The sequence below is a fragment of the Myripristis murdjan genome, chromosome 24, assembly GCF_902150065.1.
Source record: "Myripristis murdjan chromosome 24, fMyrMur1.1, whole genome shotgun sequence".
Classification (NCBI taxonomy): domain Eukaryota; kingdom Metazoa; phylum Chordata; class Actinopteri; order Holocentriformes; family Holocentridae; genus Myripristis; species Myripristis murdjan.
This window is the reverse complement of record NC_044003.1, coordinates 29,489,517-29,514,315: the sequence shown is the minus strand read 5'-3', so window position 1 is coordinate 29,514,315 and position 24,799 is coordinate 29,489,517. Positions and strand designations below refer to the sequence as shown.

The following is a 24,799-nucleotide window of genomic DNA, read 5'->3' as shown; positions in this document are numbered from 1 at the left end:
AGTGCAGGTGGAAGCGGGTCATCCCAGCATGCACCTCTGCTGCACCAGTCTTGAGACACTGCCAGGGACTAAGCAGTGTCTCTTGATATGGTTTGCTTCAGCAGCACAGGTGTCTGAGTGGACTTTGTTTTGTATTGGAAAAAAAAAACTGACCAGTTTTTTTTTTGTGCTGTGTTTGCATAATTGAATATTGTATTCGACTGAAGAGTAATTTTTTCTTTTCTACAGTGATTGTTTCTGTTTCTTTAAATGATTCCCACTGGTGGAAGCTGACCAGTCTGATAGCCCTTTGAAACCTCAGCAAATTCACTTGATTTCTCTCAGAAACATGGGGCAAGAGGGAATTAGAAAAATAGCAAAAAACAACTTAAACATTAGCAAAAAAACAAACAAAAAAAACCCCCCACAAAAAACAAAACAGAAAGAATGGATAATTAGCCCCCCCAAAAATCATAAAATTACAAGAAAACTATATTATTAAAACAAACGAACAAACAAAAAGTCATAAAAATACAAAATATCCTGAAAATCAGCAATCAGCAGACTTTTACTGGAAAATTGAAAAAAAAGTAGTAAAAAATATACACGAAAAATATATTGACTCTAAATATATATATTGAGGTTGGTTAAAAAATCTAAAAAATCTACAAGAAAATTACAAAAAAAAAAAAAAAAAAGAATTCCCGTGTCAAAAATTTAAAATTAAAAAGAAATAAAGTGAATTGTGTTAATAGGGTGAAAAAAATCAAAGCCTGCCCACAGGCTCCTGGGTTTCAAAGGGTTATGATTCCTGCCAGTGGCTGTTTCTTCACTTTCCTCTTTCCTGTGTTTGAATGTGTTTACTGAGCGTGTCTGATGCTGAGGTCGGCCTCACCGCAGCCAACACAGTGCACAGATACAGGGCCAGTCACTGCAGCTGCAAAGATGCCTGTATCCTGTATTTACGAAAAGGCAGGGGCGCATTTTTCCAACCAGAATAAAGGCGTACCCCGGACAGCCTGGCTCGACTTATTTCAACACCCTCCAGTGTGAACTAAATGTACGGTTTGCTTTGGCAGAGATCACCTCACCACAGGGATGGTTTACCCTGAGACACAGCCGGCCCACGTCCTTCATCACAAGTCAGGAAAAACACCACCGACTGACACCTCAACACACGAGCTGCTGACCATTTTAAAAAGGGTTAACCACTAAAATTATTTTTATCAGTCCCTTCTGCAAACAAAATCAAATTTCCCAAGATTTTGTTGGCTCTGCTTTGACATTTGATGAGTCACAAAGCAGATGTAATGTAACCGTTATCAGCCTCCTGCACTGGTGCTGCAACTGCATCTTCTGATTCAAAGAAATTACGTACAAATATTAAACATACATGTTTTGCCACAATTTATAATGTACACAAGCCAGTTTCAAAGGAAATCCCCTTTTAGAGGACCTTTCAGCACACAACTATATTATCCATACATCAAAGATAGATAGAAATGATTACCGAGTGCACACCAGTGATAGTTTTGCTCAAATTACTGTTTACAACTGTATTTTTGCTGTTAGCAGGAAAATATCCAGGAAGATCTGGTTTCTTCTGAACCTCCTCAAACTTGATTTTTGCAACAACTTAAGATGATTAGGGCAGTTATTTTTCAGAGTGTTAGCTGGGGGGAAGTCCACCTCAATGGCAGGAGGCTAACAGTTAGCATTTGGAGCATCCAGCCAGTATGCAGCACTCAGTAACAATGAGAGGAAGATAGCATCACTACTGTCCTACACAACAGATATCAAAATATCAAATATCAAACTTTTCAAAATGGGCAAAATATGGAATTGGCTGTTCCCTGAGGCCAGAAAACTATACTATATATACTATACTATATATATTCTGTATATACAGTATATAATGAAGCAGAATTCAAGAAAGATAAGCACACATGGACAGGTTTTTAGAAATATTTAATTGTTACAGAGCTAGTTCCTGTCCCATAAAAGTCATGAAAGTACCATCAAGGGTCATGGAATGGTAAAGGAATATTACAAAAGTTGAAGAAAGGATACAAAATATTTTTTTTTTCCATAAATAAGGTTTTTACATTTCTTCTATCTGTCCACTTGACAGACCTGACAAAAGTATACTGTAAAAAGTTGTACGGCAAATGCAATTTTACATTATTTTCTTTTCGTGTGCCTTTGATGTACACAGAACACAGCAAGAATTCACAAAGGACGATATATGTAAACAGACACTTGACATGCATTCGGTTACTGCAGAAAAATATCACCTAAACAAAACAGAGCGACAGACAGACCCCCTCCACCGAGTCATCTGTGAACAAACGAGTCAAGTTGTTCTCCTAAGATGTACATGTGCACCTTGCCCCAAGTCCAGTAACACCACACACATTTTACCCATCACCTGCATGCCAGAAATCATGTAACACATTTTTTCTTTCCTCTGTTATAAATGACCTTTTCTTGTCATGAGGAGTTTGTGCGAAAGGAGCGAAAACATAATAAAGTGTTTTACATCATGTTACCCATCACCAACATTATCAAAATCATTAAACATGTAAGCTCTTTTTTTGTCCCCTTTCTTGCGTTGCCTTTCTTCATGTCATGGAGACAAATATTTGTGCGGAAGGAACAACGACATGAAAAAAGTCTTTCTTTTCAGCTGGAGCCCTTTGTAATTGGGGAAAAGACATCAAAACCATCACACACACACTTCACTTGGGAGTGAGGGGACACGGGTCCTTCTCTTGAAGAACAACATGGAGATTAGAATTTGAAGAGGTCGATAAAGTGCTGGGGGGAGACGGGCATGAGGCAGTTGTCTGGATCGCTGGATGTGCACGGATGGCCACAGTCCTGCAAAACAATATAGTGCTAAATCATTATGAAGAAAATACAGAACACACCCTTGTGCTGCATGCATCACATGGACGGCAAAGAAAACAGAAACATTTTGCTAAAAAACAGCATTAGACAAAACGACAGACGTGAATTAAACATTTGAGGAACTTTATGACCCAATGGAAAGGAGCTGTTTTCAGCCCTTTAAGGTATACATTTGTGCATCATAAAAGTCAGCAAAAAGGATGACGCTGCTTGCGACACACACCCACATGACAAAATGAGGCTATAAGAGTGAAAAACAGAGACAGACACATAGAAAACCAAAATCAGAACCTCAGGGTGGCATAAAACATAGTGACAACTGAGGAAACTGAAAGGCACAATGGGACAGGGAAGTACCTTGAATAATAACGCCAGGTGGCGATCCTTAAGAAATCGAAGAAGAGAAGGGGAACCGGGAAGAGAGGTAGGAAGGAAGGGAGACAAGCATGGGGAGGGATGCAGAGAGGTCAGAGGTTAGAAAGGGCAGGGAAATCAGCCAAGGAGAAGAATACTAAATGTGGCCAGCACATAATTCCAAGGAAGAGGAGTGGGTGTGGGATGCTGTGGGAATTTTTGAACCCTTTGAAAACCTAGGCAAATTCACTTGGTTTCTGTCAGAAACATGGGGGAAAGGGTGCCTGGCAAATTTGCAAGAAATTGCTGGATCATTAGTAAAAAATAATGGTGACAGAAAATTAGAAATGATATATATTTAAACACCAGATCTTAGATGTGAAATGTGAAAGGCACGTTAGCCATCAGCACCATGACTAACACTGATCAAACTGTATTCGTCACTCCAGGTGGTGCAGCTGAAATGATGGAGGCTCAGAAAATGTAGTCACACATTCATAGAGGAAAGCGCTCCTGCATCCTGAGGTTTATTTATTTATTTGTTGCTTTTCCTCTAATTGCCTTTCAGTGGCATCCAAGTTGTGAGCTCAGTAGAGGATAAACAGCGTGTGAAAACGCTAAATGAAACCTCCACTGTGCTGAAGCTACAGAGGAGGTGTTTCTCCACTGGCCTTGAATCTGCCAGGTTGGATGTAGGTCACATGCTGCCTACAGAATCAGGTATCATCTTAGCACCAGAACATGCTGTTATAGCTCGATTCCAGAGAGACAAAATATCCATTATCTTCTGCTGCACTTGGAGGAAGTCTCCAGAATATGTTGATCTGATCACACCTCCACTCTCACACTGATAACACGCTGAAAGGCTTTGAGAAACAGCACATTATTCCTCTCTCAAAGATACAAAGAAATCTTGATGTTGCCTGTCTGTTTTAACTAACTACAGGTAAATTTCCTCTCTTTATTCTTGAAGACATAAAGAAATGTTGCTCTAGCTGCTGATAGGGATAGAGATGATTCTTAGTGACGCACATCAGCACTGATAGGCTCAGTGCCAACGTCTGTGTGCTAATCATGCTAATCCCTGCTGCCAACAGACAAAACGGTAATGCCAAGACACACGTCATCTACTTATAGTTATAGTAGTGGTCAGAGGTCATGTAAATGGCTTGTTAACCTTCAGTGGCAAAGCAGCGGCGTTCATACAGTGGTGATAATCTAAAAAAGGTCAGTGAATCTGAAAATACAGTTTTCCAGGCCCTGAAAAAGTTATGAAAAATTGTAATTTTGTAAAAGGCTTTGGAAACATCATGGAAAAATTCCCCAATTGATTAACACAGTTTTTCAGAGGCAGCTCTAAAAAAATGTTTACTTTGCTCAAAATAGGGTAAAATTTAGGGAGAAGTCATGGAAAACCAAATCAAGATTCAGATCATGGTTTTGAGGGTCAGGCTTGATCATCTCTGGGGAGGAATTACTAGCTCTGATCATGTTCTTATAACCTTTTACTAATTTCTTGCTAATTTTCAGATCATTTTTGTTAATTTGCCCATCTCCTTTTTTTCCCTGTGATTTTGAAAGAAATCAAGTGACTTGGTTCAGGTTTCAAAGGGTTTAGCAGTTATTTTGTAGCACAACAGCATTTCATCCATACATAGGTTGGGCTTTTTGTGTAGGTTTTTTCTTCTTTACTTCATTAACTGCATCTTACTCTTGGGAGCAGGAAACTTACTTACTTTGGTCATAAAGCTGAACTGGACTGAACTGAACTGAATTATCCCCTACATGACAGAAGCAAGTGAAACTGCACTGTGTCTCCTGGCTCACCTTCCAGAAGAGGATGCTACAGTGTTTGCAGAAGTGCAGTGTGTCTCCGTATTGTTCCCTCTTGGGGTAATACTTCTGCAAGGTGAAGTACATCAGCTTCCAATCCACGTTGTTGCTCTCAGTCAAGACCAAGTTCCTACGAAACTGCTTTCATGTGCAGGTGCACACACATATACAAAAACATACACACACACAGACACAGAAACAGTTTCAGAGTGTTATAATAAGTGTTATAATAAGTGTTCTGATTTAAGGACCTTATCATGTCAAAAACAAATTGCAAAGTGTGTGTTTATGTATGTGTGTGAAAGAGAGAGAGAGAGAGAGAGAGAGAGAGAGAGAGAGAGAGAGAGAGAGAGCGCACGAGTGAGATTCTTCCACAGGAGAGTAAAGTGTGCCAACTCTGCTCTCTAGTGGACAACAGGTGAACTACTTGACCATAACTACTATCGAACTTTAGAGTATAGATCACTCTTTAAAAAAATCAGTGTAAACTAACACTCATCCGTGTCTCTCTTACCTGTTTCTCTGAGAAGTGAAACTGGCAAAGCTTCTTCCACAACTTCCTGTCTTCACTGAGGACTTGCAGAGTGGGTGTGGCCTGTCCCAGGTTGATGATGTCATAGGCATCAGAGAACTTGTAGAGTATTTTGTTCTGCATCTGCAGAGGCAGGTCGCTGAATGTCACCCCGTTGGAAAGTTGCTGAGGAGAGACCAATGGGTGAGACACTGAGATCAGAGCTGGACTGAATAAAGTTCTGCTGTTTTAAACCACTGGAGTACTAATGCATTATAATTCATATGCACTGTATGTGCACTACCTTTTTGGAAAACTGCATACCACTTAGCAGGCAACTAAATATCATATTTTTCAAAATAGGTGAACTATCCCTTTAAAAGAAGACTACCTCTTGACTGTCTGTAGACACTCCTGGCCACATTTCATGGTTGTCACTCATTTAATTTGCGGCTCCCACCCACCCCAGCCTGCAGCTCTACCTTGGGGAACTGCAGGTTGCTGAGCTGCTGCTGCCAGTTGAGGATGGTCTCCAGCCGGCATAACCAAACGTTGTCATTTCCCACCAGGACCGACTTGCCCATGCCCACAGTCAGGCTGTGCAGCGTCGAGCTCAGGTCCTGCAGCAGCTCCTTGATAAGGCGTGGATTGCAGTGTTCGTCCAGGACTACAGCCAAAAAAAAAAAAAAAAAAAAAAAACCTTACCGGTCAAAACTTTACCATATAAACAAAGCAAACAGTTGTTATTCATCATCATCATTTGACAAAACAACAACAACAACAATTATAATAATAATAATAATATGATGATGATGCCAATGATGATCTGTTGAAAAATCTTAATTTTGTTAAAGACCAGATTCCATATTTCTCGTGAGATTTCGTATCTGCAAAGTTCTCAAGCAGGTTTGACACAATTAATGGTTCTACTGACTTGCCAACATAGCCAAGTATAATCGCCATTTAATTTTGTATCAGCCAAATGATCATGACAAACAGTTCATGACTGTGACTCCATTTAAGTTCTGTGAGAGAAAAAAACAAAAAAAAAAACTTTCAATTTGATTGCTGACTAAAGCCTATTATGTCTTTAAAAAGAAGACATAACTGTCTTGCATTTTTTTTTTAGGAATGTGAAAGGTAAGACTTCTTTCAGAACCCTTTTATCAAACTCTTTGAAGTTCATTGCTAAACAGCCTATATTTGTCTCAGAAACAAACTGTTCTGGCATGTCAGAACAGAAAAAGGAACAAAGCACCACTGGAAAAGACAATGTTCCATTACAAGTGATGCTTAACTAGTTTTAAATGACTTCTCTTTATTGTAAGGGCAGTACTGAAGCCAAAGAAAAACTCATTCAATACCAAGCAAACTAATCCAAGTTTTCCCATCCATAAATATGTGGCTTCAGTCTAGATGTGTCCTTTGATCCACCCGGTAACACAAATCCATAATGAGGGAGCACACTGGTCCTGCTGGTTTTGTGGTTGAACATTCACCCCAGGAGAAATGCCTCGACTAAATGGTACCATGAAACCCAAAGATTAACTGTGTCGTTTTGGGATATGGCACATCGAGAGAAATGTTGAGTTTGTTATGTATGAGGCCGCGTTTGCAAATGCAGGACGCCTCCAGTAAGGATTGGTCTGGGGTCAAATGACAGACTCTGACATCAGGGAGGATGGTGTGGCTGCTGGAAACTAGAAACACCCCGTTCTTAATGTTGCCCAAAACCACTGTGATTGGTTTAAAGGAATATAAACAGGCCAGAGCATTTTTTTTCCCTATAGCAGGATGATATTAGGTTAACCAAGACCCTTCTTAAGCACTGACAGAGCACTAAGATAGGTGTGGCTATGTAATACTAGGATTTTACTGACAAAACAATGGCATGTGTGTATGTGTGTGTGTGTAGTGTTTACACCCATTTTTTGAGGATGAAGACACTATGTTTTTATGAATGGCATAAAGCGTGTGTAGTGTCAACACTAGGGGGCTCTAGTAGTGACATACCAGTTTCTAGGCCTTCCCCTCTAGTGGGGGCCCGGCAGCAAATTGCAATAAATGTCTCACGTCTCCTACCTTTCCGTACAATCTTCTCCAGTATGTTGAAGTAGTTTTTCTGGGCAGCTCCACTCAAAGACGTCAGCTGGGATTTAGCTATTAGCTGGAAAAGCTGACGGAGAGACACAAAGACAGAGTCAGCTGTAGAACTGGTTCAATAATTTCAAAGCAGTTTCCAAGACAATCAGTGTTTACTTACTTTTGCAACATAGTTGAACCTCCTCAAGTCCTGAATGGCACTGGAAAAGTCTAGGCGGTTGAAGGCCTCACCGAGTGTGCAGTATCCATGTCGCTGTGCACAGGCAGACACACACACACCCAGTTTAACACAGACATGATGTGACTGAAACCAACTGAGATGTTTGCATCTATAGCTAATAAACCCTTAAGGTGAAATCTCACATTAACTTTGAAACCCAGAAGTACATGGGCTGGCTTTCAGTTTGAAAACTTTTATTTCACCTTCTTGAAAAAAAACACTTCATTTCTTATTTTTTCTATATATTTAGAGAAATACTTTGGTGATTTTGTGGTCATTTTCTTCTGATGTAATTTAAATACGTATTTGTAACAAGTATACATAGTTTCCTTGTAATCTTTTTGTAGAGTTTTTGATAATTTTGGGGTATTTTTTTGAGTTTTTTTTAATGTATTTTTTGTTCTAGTAAAATTTTACTAATTTATTGCTAATCTGATCAGCACCTTTTTTCCCCATTTTGTTTTTCAAAGATATCACGCTGATGCCTTTTTTGATCAGCATCACTGATCACAGACATTTAAATATATTCTAATAATTATGAATATACATTTTTGTATTTTTTTTGGTAAAATTTCAGGCAATTTTCAGGTAGATTTTGCAAATTTACTGGTATGTTTTTTTCAGATTTTCTGGTGATTCTCTTGTAAATTGTTTAGCTATTTTTTTTTTTTAAGTAATGTTACGGTATTTTTTTTTTTTTTGCTTAATTGTTAGTCACCTTTTTCCCCCATGTTTTTGAGAAAAGTCAAGTTGAGAAAAGTCAGCTTTCAAAGGGTCCAGTTCCTGCTCCAGCACTCACCTCTTTTGTGCTTCCCCTGTGCACGTAGATCCATTTATCCCTGAAATCAACTGGAGAAGAAACAAGAGAAAAATCAGTTTGTTGGGGTACAGCTGCCAAACCTTTTCTGGCACACATGCAAGCTTCTTGAAGTTACTATCTGGGATCTCATTTGACCTCATCACAGTTTTTGAAAACATATGTCCTTTAGGAGTTCTAGATGAATGTGTCTGGGCATGTTCACACTGCTGCACTGTGTGAAGCTGACACTTTTTCTTTTTTACCTCAAGATAAGCGGTGAGCAGAATGCACATTTTTTGGGGGGAGTGGACCAGTCACAACAAGCAAGAGATGGGGTTTGAGGCTATTTAGCTGACATAGTGCATTTATTTAAGGGCTCCCAGGTTGGCAGAGGTGAACTTGATGGATGGATGAGTTTTAAAACAGGCCCTCCAGGCAGCAGATTCTTTACCTGTCTGTTATAAACCAGTCACAAAACTACTACTACTCTGCAATTAAAGAACAACTTTATAACAAGAAACAAAATGTCTTTATCTCCTGAGTTGTCATAACATGCATTTTTCCCCACAGAGCTTATAAGAATTCTGAGTTTGTGTTGCTATTTTATTGGGGTCCACAACATGTCAATTAGTCTGTTGCTGTTTTTTACATATTGTTTGACAATGTCACACATATATTCTCTATTTGCTGGCTTCAGCTTCATTGAAGCTACATCACACTGATATTCAGTGAAACATTCAAAGTCAATATGCCATTGTTTTATGGCTGCAGCATTACAACAAATAGAAAATATCTAGATGTCTTGTGCACCATTTCCCTGTAATTCAGGGAAACATGACACATTTGGTATTTTTGAAAAGCTTGAGATTTTCAGTAGAATTTGAAATAAAGCTGTATGGGTGTGAACAAAGCTCGGCTGTGCAGAATGCATTTGTAATGGCAAACCCACTGATGGAACAGTCAGGGCTGAACAGGTTAGCAGGGGAAAGTTCAAACAATTTTGACCTGTTTTTCAACATGTTTGACATAAAGGCTCCAGGCCATCTCCTTAGTGTTTTCAACAGGACTCTGCCCTACCTGCTCAGGTGAAACTCACAGTGATGCAGGTAGACAATATCGTGGCTTCCAGGATTACACACCCCCAGGTGTGTAATCTCCAAGGGCAGGACGCTGTTTTATTTTTCTTTGTTTGTCTACTAGTTTGTCTACTAACCAAAGCTGTTGGTGCATCATCAACGCCATTCGCATTATCAACTGAACAAAGTGTTTGATGTTTTTATCCCTTTTACCAACTTTTTCAAGCACAATTAAAATCATTTGGACTAAAACTCATCTTACCTCAAAAAACAGCTTTTGTTTCACATCACTATGCTAAAATTCTAAATGTAATGCTTTGAAAACACTAGTAAAACTCAAAATTAGCTGTCATGCACACTTTTGTACTTTTGTACCAAAATCTCAAGTAATAATTTTCAGAGTGAATAAAGGAAAAATACACCGGCACCGAGTGGTGTAGGGCCCTATAAAATTTATTTTTATTTTTTATTTATTTTTTCCCAAATTCCGTTTTATTTTTTCCCAAATTCCATTTTTTCCATTTTAATTTTTGGAAATTCCGTTTTTTACCTTTTACTCTTATTTTACTACCAAAAAAGAGTGTGTTTTTAATGTTAATGACTAAAATGTTAATGACTAAAATGCAGACAAATGAAATAGAAATTACCTTAAATTAATTGAGGTAACAAATAAACAACACTTTATTTATTTATTTAACAATTACGTTGTTATAGCAATAAAAGGTGAAAATGATATGTTATTAATGACTGAACAAAAATGACAAGAGGATGCATCAGTAATTATTTCACCTGAGGGTTGATGTTGGGTCAATGCATGCACACATTTAATTTAAAAGACTGTTAACCGAGTGTCGACCATTGTACGTACAGGCTATTCACATTAACTTCAACAAATGACGATGTTTAGGACGCTGCAGTCTCTTGCATCAGTGGTCACATCCACAACAACGGAGTATGTTTATGAGCTGTAGAACATAATAAATTATTTTAAAGGAGTAGATGTTTACCAGTAAGCTTGACTCCAATAATTTAACAATATGTTAAATTATTATTTGTTTTAAAAATGTAAATTACTTATTAAACAGACCAACAATTCAGCTACCAATGAATGAGCAGTAGTATGCATGTGATAACATAGATTGAAAAATAAGCTTAAGTGATACCGCTTCTCTGAATAGACAAGCTAAGCCAGTGTGCTAGAGTGACAACTCTTCGCTTTGTTACACAATCCATGTCAGTGCGCTGCTGTAGCCTGGAAAATTTCTTTGCCTTTTGGACTCGTACGGTGCCGGTGCAGTTGTTGTAATTTTTTTCCTTGGTGGTGCAGGTGCAGGTGAAACGACTGGAGGGCTTGTGCCACTCAGATTCGCTTCCCTCCATGTAATTTTCCCCAGACATACCTTCATATTCCACACAAAAACAGCATTTCATTCAAATTATGTCAAATTCCGCGATATTCCACGCTAAAAATAGATTCCGTTTTATTTGGCTAATTCCGCGATTCCGTCCGCGATTCCGTCCACGATTCCCTGATCGCGGAAATTATAGGGCCCTTGTGGTACACATCAAAATGTTGTTTCTATTATTTTGTATGTAGAACCCCACACCATCAGCGGCTAGGTGTGCTCCGACACATGGTGACATGCCACCTCATGGCACTTCTTGCCACTGTCCTATTTCCAGCCTCACTACCCCTGAAAAAAAATGTTTTTTTCAGAGAATAAGCTGTTCTGTACTTCTGTGTTTGTCTTAAAAGCTACATTACGACACTTCCTGTTGGTGCTAGAGGCAGCACCAGTGTGTTTTCAGCTCAAATGTCTCCAGTCCAATAATTACTAGGGAAAAAGTGTTTTAACAAGTTATATGCACTCTACTGCAATTAAGACCTTTTCCTTGTTCTGTTTAGCACAAAAGTCCTCTAATTTTCATACCACAGACTTTTGACATTGCAAAGATAGTGATTATGCACTGCTGCAACTCACACTGAGATTTGGTGTTATTGTTGTACAGGTCCTTCTTCCTCTTTTTGGTGGTGAGCTCGCACATGTCTCCGACAAGCAGATTTTCATGGTTTTCGTTGCAGAGCCTGTTTGGACAGAGAAGGCATGGGAGGAATGAGTAAATAACACTGCATGTCACTGTGACTGCTTCAGTGTGAGTATGAGGTGAGTGCAGGGTAAAGAACACCTGGATTCAAGTCCCCATTAAGACTTGACCTTGTTGAAGACTTGGGTGGGGCTGCACCAGCTGTTTTTAGGTCCTTAAATTGTAAAGTTCACACTAGGGGCTTTTAGTTGGGTTGTAACTCAAATATGGGTTGTAACTCCAAAATGACTCAAATAACATTTAACAGAACATTTCATTTCCTTTTTAAATTGTCACACATTTGCAGATTGATTACTATACTGCTTTTTAGGTTGATAATCCTCAGTATGCAGCTACAATTCTGTTTTCACTGACAAAGTGAAAACAGAATTGTAGAAATTTTTGTAAATTTAATAAAAAGAAAAAAGTGAAATATTATATACACACACACACACACACACACACACATACATATATATATATATATATATTCTTATATATATTCTTAAAGTAATGATGGCCACTCGTTTTTCTTTAGTTAGCTGATTGGTTTTTGCCATAATATGAATTTTAACAGTTGTCCAATAGGGCTGTCGGCTGTGTAGTAACCTGACTTCTGCACAACACAACTGATGGTCCCAACCCCATTGATAAAGCAAGAAATTCCACTAATTAACCCTGATAAGGCACACCTGTGAAGTGAAAACCATTTCAGGTGACTACCTCTTGAAGCTCATCAGAGAATGCCAAGAGTGTGCAAAGCAGTAATCAGAGCAAAGGGTGGCTATTTTGAAGAAACTAGAATATAAAACATGTTTTCAGTTATTTCACCTTTTTTTGTTAAGTGCATAACTCCACATGTGTTCATTCATAGTTTTGATTCCTTCAGTTAGAATCTACAATGTAAATAGTCATGAAAATAAAGAAAACGCATTGAATGAGAAGGTGTGTCCAAACTTTTGGCCTGTACTGTATATATATATGTATATATACACACACACACACACACACACACACACACACATATATAGTATTCAGACCCTTTACCCTTTACTTAGTATTTAGTTTAGGTTTAGGCACCTTTGTCAACAATTACAGCCTCGAGTCTTTTTGGGTATGACGCAAAAAGCTTTGCACACCTGGATTGGGGGATTTTCTGAAATTCTTCTTTGCAAATCCTCTCAAGCTCGATCAGGTTGGATGTGAACCATCCAGCCATTTTCAGGTCTCTGCAGAGATGTTGGATAGGGTCAGGGCTCTGGCTGGGCCACTCTAGGACATTCACAGAGTTGTCCCTAAGCCACTCCTGTGTTGTCTTGGCTGTGTGCTTAGGGTGACTGTCATGTTGGAAGGTGAACCTCTGGTCCAGTCTGAGGTCCTGAGGTCTGTAGAACAGGTTTTCATTGAGTATATCTCTGTACTTTGCTCCATTTAGCTTTCTCTCATTTTAGTCACTCAGTCCCTGCTGCTGAAACACAGCTCCACAGCCTGATGCTGCCACCACCATGCTTCACTGTTGGGATGGTGCTGGGCAGGTGATGAGCGGTGCCTGGTTTCCTCCAGACATAACATTTGGAATTGAGGCCAAACAGCTCAATCTTGGTTTCATCAGACCAGAGAATCTTGTTCCTCACAGTCTGAGAGTTGTTCAGGTGGTTTTTCCAAACTCCAAGCGGGCTTTCATGTGTTTTGCACTGAGGAGAGGCTTCCATCTAGCCACTCTGCCATAAAGCCCAGATCAGTGGACGGCTGCATGGTTGGTGATGGTTGTCCTTCTGGATTTTTGGCATATCTCCACACAGGATCTCTGGAGCTCAGTCGAGTGACCATCGGGTTCTTGGTAACCTTTCTTACTAAGGCCCTTCTCCCACGATGGCTCAGTTTGGCCAGGTGACCAGCTCTTGGAAGAGTCCTGGTTGTGCCAAACTTCTTCCATTTGAGAATTATGGAGGCTGCTGTGCTCTTGGGAAACTTCAGAGCAGCAGAACTTGTTTTGTAGCCTTCCCCGGATCTGTGCTGTGCAACAGTCCTGTCTCTGAGCTCTGCAGGCAGTTCCTTTGACCTCATGGCTTGGTTTTTGCTCTGATATGCATTGTCAGCTGTGAGGCCTTCTATAGAGAGGTGTGTGCCTTTCCAAATCATGTCCAATCAATTTAATTTACCACAGGTGGATTCTAATCAAAGTGTAGAAACATCTCAGCAACGATCAAGAGAAATTGGAGGAACCTGAGCTAAATTTCAAGCGTTGTTGCAAAGGGTCTGAATACTTATGTCAGTGTGATATTTCAATTTTTTTCTTTTTAATTAATTTGCAAAAACATCTAAAATTCTGTTTTCACTTCATCATTATGGGGTACTGAGTGGAGATTAATTAGAGAAAAACAGAATTTAAACGATTGTTGCATCAGGCTGCAACATAACAAAAGTGAAAAAAGTGAAGGGGGTCTGAATACTGTCTGAATGCACTGTATATGGCAACAGACATGAGGATGAAGTTCATCGTCAAAAACTGCCATTGTAATTGCTATTCCAGATCAAGGGCTTGGTCTGTCTGTGTAAATGTATATGTGTGTGCTGCGTGTTGGACAAGCTACATGTTATCATAGCACTCTGTTGTACTACGTGCTTATGTCCTGTTCAAGTGGTGTGCTGCACTGTATTTGATATCCACAGAGCACTTATTGAAACAGAGGTGCAAAATGCTTAACAAAATAAACTGTGAGCAATGAACTCCATCAGGGCAGAACTGAAAACAGGACCAGAGAGTGTAACACCGCTGATGTGTACATGTGTGTGTGGCATTTGAATACACAGGATGTAAATGCTTTCCAAGTCGAGGCCATGTGTGCTGTCCTTGTTGTTTTAGTTATGGTATGTCAAGTTCAGGCCTCCAGCAAACTTGTGGGCATTTAAATTAAGGCAAGTAAATTAAGTTAATGATGTGAACAAATCTGAGTTTGTCCTGAAGATAATCACTTAATAAAAAGTAAAATTAGCTAACAGTTTAAACAGCATGATGGCATTCTTCTTCTGAAAAGGTTTAATGTAAGAGAGAATATAATGCAGAAAAAAAGCTTTGTTGCATTCCCTGTAATTCATTACACAACAGATTTTTGGCAAGTATGTATGTGTAGTCCAAATCTTTTCTGAACACTGAATCAGATTTTGCACAATTAAAAATATTTTGGGAATGCCAAACAGATTTTTCAGAGGAGAAATGTAAGTTCTGGAAATGGCACTCATATATACAGACCCCACAACCCTCAATATTTTTGTTAAAAACAAATGTATTGCCATCCATGGATCAATTTTTTATTGAGTTACTCATTTGATAGCCAAGCCACAGGTACCTTGCCTGGCTGAAGCCTATCTTTACCACGGTCAGTAAACCTGCTGGAATTCAGGATCTGTATCAAGATCCTTATACTCTGTAAATAAAAGCATTTCCTAATGACCTCTGACTGAGCGATCAAAAGGTCTGCACTGAGCTGATACCTGACTCTCCATGCATTAATAATCCATTGGCTGAAGCTGAGCACCTGACTGGCAATGCTACTAGCTAACCCCTCTTGAACGCATTTTTGTATACAAAGAAACACACAGGCATACAAACACAAAATAATACAGACAGAGTGAACTCTCTCACTTGGCTATAGCTTGGCTATAATGTTCACACAATTAAAATTTAAAAGCAATATTTTAATGCCAAGCTCTGGTTGTTGGCATCTTGAGAGTAAAATGAGGCCCGGGGAGTATGCTGGGGGCATTGCTTCTTTGTAGAAATAACACATTGGGCCTTTGGAATAATTGATATGCAGGCCTACCAGATAACAGTCTGGATCTTATATAAATTGATATCTTAAAATGATTTATTTCACCTTCTTAACAAATTTCATTTTGACAGGGGATTTTTTCCCCCCAAATTTTCTGGTCATTTTCTAGCAAGTTTTCACAGTTTTCTAGCTGATAGTCTGTGTCATTTTCTGGTAATTTTTTGGTAATTTGTAACTAATTTTCTGGTAATTTTTGATTAGTTCATTTATTGCCTTTTCCCCTGTATTTTTGAAAAAAAAAGGTGAATTTTCTCATGTTTCAGGGAGTTAAATCACATTCTTTTGATGCATTTGTAACATAACGTTCCATTTCACCTTTATTACACAGCTGAAAGTGAACAGTGACAAGAAATGGGTCCTGAAGGAATGGTTCATGAGTCAAACTTTAACCTGTGATGCTGTGTGTACCTTAAACCAGGACAATAGGCCCACAGAATGTACAAACATGATGTTTATTCTGTTCAATAAAAAATGCAGGGGCTGAGCTATATGTTCACCAGCTTCCAGAAGTTGAAGAAAACAATTTCTTGGCCAAAATACTAAAATAGAAATTTGGGTGGCTTCTAATCTACAGACAGGCTACTGGACGGAGAAACTAATTTACTTTTTCCTCTAGCAGAAGCACGACTTTGCGTGTGTGAGTGGGCCCTCTGAAGTTAAATGAGTGGGATGAATGAGCTCTATGGTAATCCCTCTGTCTCTATCCATTTATCCGATCACACAAGCATACACACAAACACACATCCGCACGCAGAATCTGTCACAGTGAATTACAGGTCAGGAATGCAATAACCTAGCATTTCACACAAGATGCATGTGGAGCAAGAGCCTCCAGAGCACAATAAAAGATGTCGCAGAGCAACCGAAAGTTCAGTTACCTCTCTCTCTGAAATTCTTCTGAAACATATACTCTGTGACTTGAGGAAGAACGCTATGTGGGAAGGCTACAACAGTGTTGATAGATGGAAAAGTTTTTTTTTTTGTTTTTTTTGTTTTTTTTTTTGTACCTGGGACTACCTACTCAGAAAACTGGTGACAGGGTCATTAGGGGAAGTCCTTGACTGCATATTTAACTTCCAAAAAAAAATTCTATTTACCAATTGGACGGATGTTACAAATCCATTCCAAAGAAGGCCATTTATTGGTAATTTATCATGTAATATATTTATACAGATGTTAGGATTGCCTTCTTAAAATGCAGAGCATGACCTGTATCAATCACTCCTAACACAATCTGCTGTGTAACTTCTCTGAAGTCTGCAATGAGGGTCTGTCTTCCACTTTCGGAAAACCTGCAGTTTAAGAGAAGGTCGCATCCCACCTATCACACAAAAAAACTGCTCCCCTTCACTGTAGCACATTGTGATGGCCAATTACAAACAAAAAGCAAAACTTAAGCTTCCCACTGCACAAGCTGACATTCTGCATCAAGCCACTGTCTGTCATAAAGCTATCTTTCTTTCAGCGAGTTCACGTATTGGCATGCCAGATGTACAGAGGAGCCTCTGCTGTATGAAGTCATTGGGCTTGAGTGAACATGCCCTTGGAGGGCAGCCAGTGTGAGAGATGATGTCACTGGTTATTGTCTGATGCAGCGCACTGTCATTGTGTGTCTCTCTGTGAGGAAACTGTGGCATGCTGACGGACTAATGTGGTACTGTGAGGTACTGCTGGTCAGTCAACAGAATGGCAGATATCACCAACTGGTACAAAAATTCCCTTTAATACTGCATCCAGCAGCTCTAAAATTCAATTACAAAAGGCTACTACAGACACACAGAAACAAATACACAAATGTAATGTCCAAACACATGCAGGCATGCACACACACCCATGCACATGTCCACGCACACACCATATGTATTATGAGCAGACAATGAGAATAAAAAGAAAGGGGAAGAATGGGAAACCCCCTCATCCCTTCCTATATGTGGCTATTCACTGCCAGTCAGTACGAGTCAAAGCAGTACATGTTTCCTGCAGATAACAAGGCCAGCTCTCCTGCCGGGGGACAGCCTCGTCTGCCCACAGGGGCACATATAATACAAACCAGAAAGACCGAAATAGCCAGACTTGTTTTTAGTTCAACCCCTCCCAACAAACAGTGGTGATTACAAAGTTTTTCAGGCGGCTGAATGCCTTTGAGAGGCAACGGTATTTCAAAAGGGGAAGAACAGGTATTGTCTAAACATTCTTGGAGTTATTCACTTGTTACTGTACTCTAATATCAGAGAAGCTGTTATGTTGTATTTGTCACGGATTTAAAATGGGAACTGCACACATTTTAAGATGTCATGTTATTTCTGTGCTCCAGGTCTATTCAGTCATTAGTCAATCAATAGTCCAGATGCAGGAACAATGTACTTCTTATTTTTGTTGGTACGCACCGATTTGTTCTTATTTTGTTTGTGCTCGCTGATTTCTGAGATTCACCAATGTTTGCTTATTTTTGTTTTTTTCTTAAGAGGAAATGTGATTTTAGCACTGATGGAGTTCTTTTTCTTCCTAAAGCCTTGTTTGGTAACATCTGCGTATTCTGAGTATTCTGCACACGGCACAACAACTGCCCTTACACAGTATTTAAGGGCCATTACCTATGCTAATAACAGATGCTTAGACACACAAGTTTACAAACAGGTGGGATTCATCATTAAGCACACCAGAGTAACAGCATATTTGGATGGTGAAGATAATTTGATGAATCTGGATTTGACTTCTCTTATTGTTTGTCTTACCAGAAAAATAAGCAAAAAATAAGCAAAATTGAAGAGAATATTGTTGTATCCCACCCAGTGTCTGTTCTCTTGCACCACATTCACTCCATATACCATATATAATGGGTATATAATGGGTGCTGAGGAGTCATAAGATGTCAAGTTGTTGCCATATTCAAGTTTCATTCTAGCACTGCTGATAGGTATGATCCAGTATTTAAACATCAGTCGCAAAAATCTTCCCTGATTCCAGTGACATGACAAACTCTTATTATGTAATTATGTAATTTTTAAAATGAGCAGCATTCTACTTAAAAGAAAACACCCCTGAGACAAGATTCATACGTTATACTGGTTCAGTTATACTATTGGAACATCCTCAGGCCACTCCAGGAGACAGATGCAAGGTGTCCATTTGTTATGTCCTGCAACACCTTCTGAAACCGTGTTGACATTTACACCACAATGCTAAGTTTCCAGTGCATATGCCTACATGCCTTACAGGCCAAAAGATATATATATATATATATACACACAGTACAGGCCAAAAGGAGTTCCCAGAGTACAGGCCAAAAGTTTGGACACACCTTCTCATTCAATGCATTTTGTTTATTTTCATGACTATTTACATTGTAGATTCTAACTGAAGGAATCAAAACTATGAAAGAACACATGTGGAGTTATGTACTTAACAAAAAAAGGTGAAATAACTGAAAACATGTTTTATATTCTAGTTTCTTCAAAATAGCCACCCTTTGCTCTGATTACTGCTTTGCACACTCTTGGCATTCTCTGATGAGCTTCAAGAGGTAGTCACCTGAAATGGTTTTCACTTCACAGGTGTGCCTTATCAGGGTTAATTAGTGGAATTTCTTGCTTTATCAACGGGGTTGGGACCATCAGTTGTGTTGTGCAGAAGTCAGGTTACTACACAGCCGACAGCCCTATTGGACAACTGTTAAAATTCATATTATGGCAAGAACCAATCAGCTAACTAAAGAAAAATGAGTGGCCATCATTACTTTAAGAAATGAAGGTCAGTCAGTCTGGAAAATTGCAAAAACTTTAAATGTGTCCCCAAGTGGAGTCGCAAAAACCATCAAGCGCTACAACGAAACTGGCACACATGAGGACCGACCCAGGTCACCTCTGCTTCTGAGGACAAGTTCATCCGAGTCACCAGCCTCAGAAATCGCAAGTTAACAACAGCTCAGATCAGAGACCAGATAAATGCCACACAGAGTTCTAGCAGCAGACCCATCTCTAGAACAACTGCTAAGAGGAGACTGCGCCAATCAGGCCTTCATGGTCAAATAGCTGCTAGGAAACCACTGCTAAGGAGAGGCAACAAGCAGAAGAGATTTGTTTGGGCCAAGAAACACAAGGAATGGACATTAGACCAGTGGAAATCTGTGCTTTGGTCTGATGAGTCCAAATTTGAGATCTTTGGTTCCAACCGCCGTGTCTTTGTGAGACGCAGAAAAGGTGAACGGATGGATTCCACATGCCTGGTTCCCACTGTGAAGCATGGAGGAGGAGGTGTGATGGTGTGGGGGTGTTTTGCTGGTGACACGGTTGGGGATTTATTCAAAATTGAAGGCACACTGAACCAGCATGGCTACCACAGCATCCTGCAGCGACATGCCATCCCATCCGGTTTGCGTTTAGTTGGACCATCATTTATTTTCAACAGGACAATGACCCCAAACACACCTCCAGGCTGTGTAAGGGCTATTTGACCAAGAAGGAGAGTGATGGAGTGCTGCGGCAGATGACCTGGCCTCCACAGTCACCGGACCTGAACCCAATCCAGATGGTTTGGGGTGAGCTGGACCGCAGAGTGAAGGCAAAGGGGCCAACAAGTTTTAAACACCTCTGGGAACTCCTTCAAGACTGTTGGTAAACCATTTCAGGTGACTACCTCTTGAAGCTCATCGAGAGAATGCCAAGAGTGTGCAAAGCAGTAATCAGAGCAAAGGGTGGCTATTTTGAAGAAACTAGAATATAAAACATGTTTTCAGTTATTTCACCTTTTTTTGTTAAGACATATCTCCACGTGTTCATTCATAGTTTTGATTCCTTCAGTTAGAATCTACAATGTAAATAGTCATGAAAATAAAGAAAACGCATTGAATGAGAAGGTGTGTCCAAACTTTTGGCCTGTACTGTGTATATATATATATATATATATATATATATATATATATATATATATATATATATACATATTATTTTTTTGTTTAGTTTTATCAGTAGAACTTGACTGGAGTAGCATAGTCACTGAACCATTTTTTGTGGTAATTTGGCTGGTACAGAATAAAATGGCAATTGTGGTAAGTTGCTAAGGTGACAATGCACATCAATAGGGCTGTAAAGTGTTTCATACTAATTTGAGAACTGAGAGGATATGTTGTGCTCTGGCTAAAAGCAGTAGTCAGTGTTAACAGTTACCGCAGGTTGGTTCAACAATCCTCAATTCCCCTCCAGCAGCACAAGATGCCTCTCCATGCTCCAGACACTGTTTGTTTGATTGGTGCTGCAAAACCTGTCACGTCAGTCAGTCAGCAACTTGCTGCAAGTCAGTCACATAAAGCCTGTTCTACTCAATTCAAATTCTTTGGCTCTGTGGCATAAAAGGTGAGATTTAAGATTTTTCTTTTCTTTTCTTTTTTTTTTTACTGCCTTACCTTACATATTCTAATCAATATGACTCACAAAAAAACAATAAATCAGTATGTAAATCAGTTAATAACACAGCCAGTGCATCAGCAATTAGCCAACAGGAAAGCCAACAGGAAAGCCAGGAAAGCTGGTAAATAATATCTATTTACTGATTACCAGGTTTTTGTCTATTTAACAAGAATTTAAATATTCTGTTAAGTTGTAGGACTTGTTGGCTGAGCCTGTGTGTGTGTGTGTGTGTGTGTGTGTGTGTGTGGGATAGGGACGGGTTGGGTGGGGTCTGGTGGATGGTTCCTTAGTTATGTGCATGTGTGGTTTCTGGAGGATAGGTGTCATTTAAATGTCTGAGCAAGTCCCTAAGAAACAGATATTTAACATTATCTGTGCAAAAACATCCGCCCTAATGTTATTTTGAACATTGCAACATGCCCTTGCTCCAAATGAATACGCTGAGGAGTTGGCCTTATGTGAAATTACCCTCTGACTATCTCAACTCACCCTTACTACAATCTGTCTGTTGCCTTGACGCCCCTGCGGCAACAACAGGCTACAATTACGGCATGCAAATCATTTAATCAAAGGCTTACTTTCTCCGCTATGGCCCTGATAAGAGTTGACTGGACAATTTTCTTTGCTACTCTGAGTAGCTATGACCTTATCGCTGCAACATGGTCTAGAATTAACTGTGCCACTGTTATCGCATGCTGAGGGCCCGGCCGCTTCCTGCTGATACTTAAACTCGCATGTTTCCTTTTTTGCTGACCCACTGAGCAATTCCACCTTCGGTCACTGACACAGATTGTACTACACACCATCTTCTACAGCCACTGTGATTCAGCACGTGATCAGAAGTACTGTGAGATAGTCTGTGAGTTAGAAGGTGTCTGACAGCCAGGTCAACATACAGAGAGAGCCTTGGCACTCGGCGAGCTCTGGTCAGGCATTAAAGTCCATTTCTGAACAGAGCTGCAGTCCTAATAAGATCTAATCTGGGCTACATCGGTTTTAGTAAGATTCCATTCTACAGCAACATCCAGTTCTGAGAAGTTTAGATAAAATAAGCCTATACTACAAGTACACTGAAACATGTTTGATTCTAATAATGTGTGCATTTGCCTATTTGCCCTTATTCATCCATTGACTGACATTATAATGAAAAAAATCAAAAATCATGGGTGAATGAGGCAAGACTTCAAAGCGATGATACTTAAAAGGGAGAGAAAGGGGAGGCTAAGCAAAAAATGCCTTGAAAAGGAAGGATAATTATTCAGTTGTGCTTCATGTTATTATAATAACCCCAATACCTGGATCTATAAAGGAGACTTTTAAAAAGGCAACACAGGATGAGATAAAAGTAGCTTCCTTTGAAGACATTTATTGTTAAGCTCTGTGAGCAGAACACAGGTCTCATTCCAGGCTACTCTCAGAGCCATAAATGATGAACCCCGTGCACTATATGCCAAAATAGACCAGAAAACAATGCAAGGTATGTCGTGATATGCATGCAACTTATTGTCATTATGTCTGCTCTCCAACCCATGGACTCGAGCTTGGTGAATCTATGGAAAATGGCAGTGTGGTCATATTGAAGGCCCACAATAATTCATTCAATAAAGACAGTTTTGCAGGCTACCTGAGTATATTCACTATGTGGCTGGTTCCACATTAAGAAAAAACTGCAAGAAATAATACTAAGCACTTGTCCATCTGAGCACATAATGAGGTTGTTATTAGAGAAATTTGGTACCTGTAGACTAACACAGAGACAACATGAGTTTTACTCTGTCTGTACAAAATGACAGTTATAAAAAACTGTGTGTTGCAGTCAATACGTAACATTTAAGGACAAAGCATTAGTGTAAAACATGCAACTTGCCTGCTTTTGAAGTGGATTTATTCTAAGTCTGAGAAACAGACGGCATCCTCATTGGATTTAGGTTAAATTCATTAAGTCATCAGGAAATGGAAAGGCCCAGGCCTGAGAGGTAAATGTAAACAGGTAAAAATGCTCTTACTCTTTCAGTTCTATCTCTTTGTTGTTGTCTGCCAACTCGTGTCCGAAGAACACAGTCCTCTTCCAGCCCTCCTCTGTCTTTTCCCAGATCCATCCTGGCGACCTCCAGTCTTGGCCCAAGAAAGGCATCTTTAAGCTGGGGACTGTGCGCAGAGAGAGTCGCTGTCACTCCAAACACCTGGATGGTTAACCACCATACACCTGTTAAAAGGGATTTGGCGTTGATTTTTGGCTTGTTTACTGCATGCAACTGTCGGCTTATGAGCTGACAGTTGCCAATGAACAAAGAAATGAGAAACTGCTCTGGCAATGTCGCAGTTCCCTGGCTGTCATAACCTGCTGGTTCTCCGTATTAGCGTGTTACTGCCAAAGCTTGTCATTGATATTTAAAATGGCACAGTGAACCAAATTGTTGTAACAGTGCACCTGACAGCGACCATAACGTATTTAGCTACAAAAATGGAAGGCGTTAGCAAGGGATGTCTATGCCTTTTTGGTTAGGTTGAGTTGTCCAAACGTTAAAAACCCATGGAAGTCAACGCTGTCACACAATTCAACACAGACAAATGTGAAAAGCATGCGAAAAAGCATGCCAGTAACACTAGCATATCGCTATGTATATGTTCAAAAGCTTGTCACAAACCTTTATTTGCGAGCCACTCCTTTGTTGTACCGTTTCTGCCTCTGGTTCTTCTCTCTCCTGCTGAAAATATTGACGGAAGTAAACACAGTACGTATGGTGGAATGCGTCAACGCCCCCCTGGTGCGCTGCGATTGGACAAAAGGTTTGTATTTATCTTGTTGCTACCCGGCATCGCGCCGCGCATTGGCTGTCACGGTTGTCGATCACTTTCTTTTTTGTCCTGTCTGTTTTGCTGGGATGTTTCCCTGCACGTGACGGAGTTTTGCGCACATGTTCTTATGTTTTGGTTTTTAGATGGGGGAAGGGAAAGGGATTTCTGGGAGACATGGAATTGTGGTCATTTTTGTAAAATATCAGAGTCATGACGTACAAATCAGAACAAAAACAGACGATCTTTAGAACAGTAGTTCAGTCCCTGAAATACTCATTATAATATTGCAGAATATTATTATTCACCTTCCCTTCTTTATGCTACCTCATTCTTAATGGAGCTTATAGTTGTGGAAAGTGAAATGTTCAATAAATGTTCAGAACTGATGAAATTTCAGCTATTTGTTTTTGAGGCGGTGGTATTTATACAGGCTTGTCTGAGAAGCAGGTAGCTTCTGGCATTCTTTGTTATAATTTGACATGGCAAATTGAAAAGCAACAGAGATGTCTTTCTCAAGTATACTAAAAATAGCATCAACTAAAAATAGCACTGCATAACAAAACAAGCACCCAGAATGGCTCATGAATAGAAGTAGCTTTCCCCTTTGGGCATCTTTCTGTTTGATTTAATTAAAGGTATAATCTTGTTACAACAGGATTGGTATTCTTCAGCTGCTTGGATGTTTTACAGAATGGGCCTTTTGCTAACCATATTAGCTAAAACAGATATAAAATAATAGGGACACACTGTCTGGGGACACATTGTTGAGGAAACCCTCTCCTCGGCTGGCCTCTTGTGGAACTGAACTGCAAAACAACTAGTTTCAGTTTTCCTGTTAGATACTGCCCTCTTCAGGCAACACATACAGACATCCTTCTAATCTATAGTCAGT

At 39.7% G+C, this 24,799-nt stretch overlaps 1 protein-coding gene across 3 annotated transcripts; it reads right to left on the bottom strand.

The window, feature by feature from the left end:
• Positions 1-1,930: 1,930 nt before the first annotated feature.
• fbxo25 (F-box protein 25) lies at positions 1,931-23,873 on the bottom strand. Of its 3 annotated transcripts, none has more exons than XM_030047458.1 (10): positions 23,757-23,873; positions 23,115-23,314; positions 11,768-11,871; positions 8,710-8,759; positions 7,851-7,943; positions 7,670-7,763; positions 6,070-6,254; positions 5,591-5,773; positions 5,071-5,217; positions 1,931-2,859 (listed from the first exon to the last, which is right to left on the bottom strand). In XM_030047458.1, exons 2-10 carry the CDS (start codon positions 23,240-23,242, stop codon positions 2,770-2,772), a joined length of 1,074 nt encoding a protein of 357 aa, XP_029903318.1. In that variant the 5' UTR covers positions 23,243-23,314; positions 23,757-23,873; the 3' UTR covers positions 1,931-2,769. The 3 variants fall into 3 exon arrangements, with proteins under 3 accessions (XP_029903318.1, XP_029903321.1, XP_029903320.1); XM_030047461.1 differs by having other exon boundaries at positions 5,071-5,214; XM_030047460.1 differs by having other exon boundaries at positions 23,115-23,291; positions 23,757-23,850.
• Between the last annotated feature and the right edge of the window lie 926 nt (positions 23,874-24,799).

Coding starts and splice junctions, on each gene's coding strand:
- fbxo25 (XM_030047458.1), bottom strand. CDS start 23,242: ATGCCTTTCTTGGGCCAAGACTGGAGGTCGCCAGGATGGATCTGGGAA. Junction 8,760..11,767: donor CAATAACACCAAATCTCAGT/GTGAGTTGCAGC, acceptor TTTCTTCTCCAG/TTGATTTCAGGGATAAATGG. Junction 5,774..6,069: donor GCAACCTGCAGTTCCCCAAG/GTAGAGCTGCAG, acceptor GTCTCTCCTCAG/CAACTTTCCAACGGGGTGAC.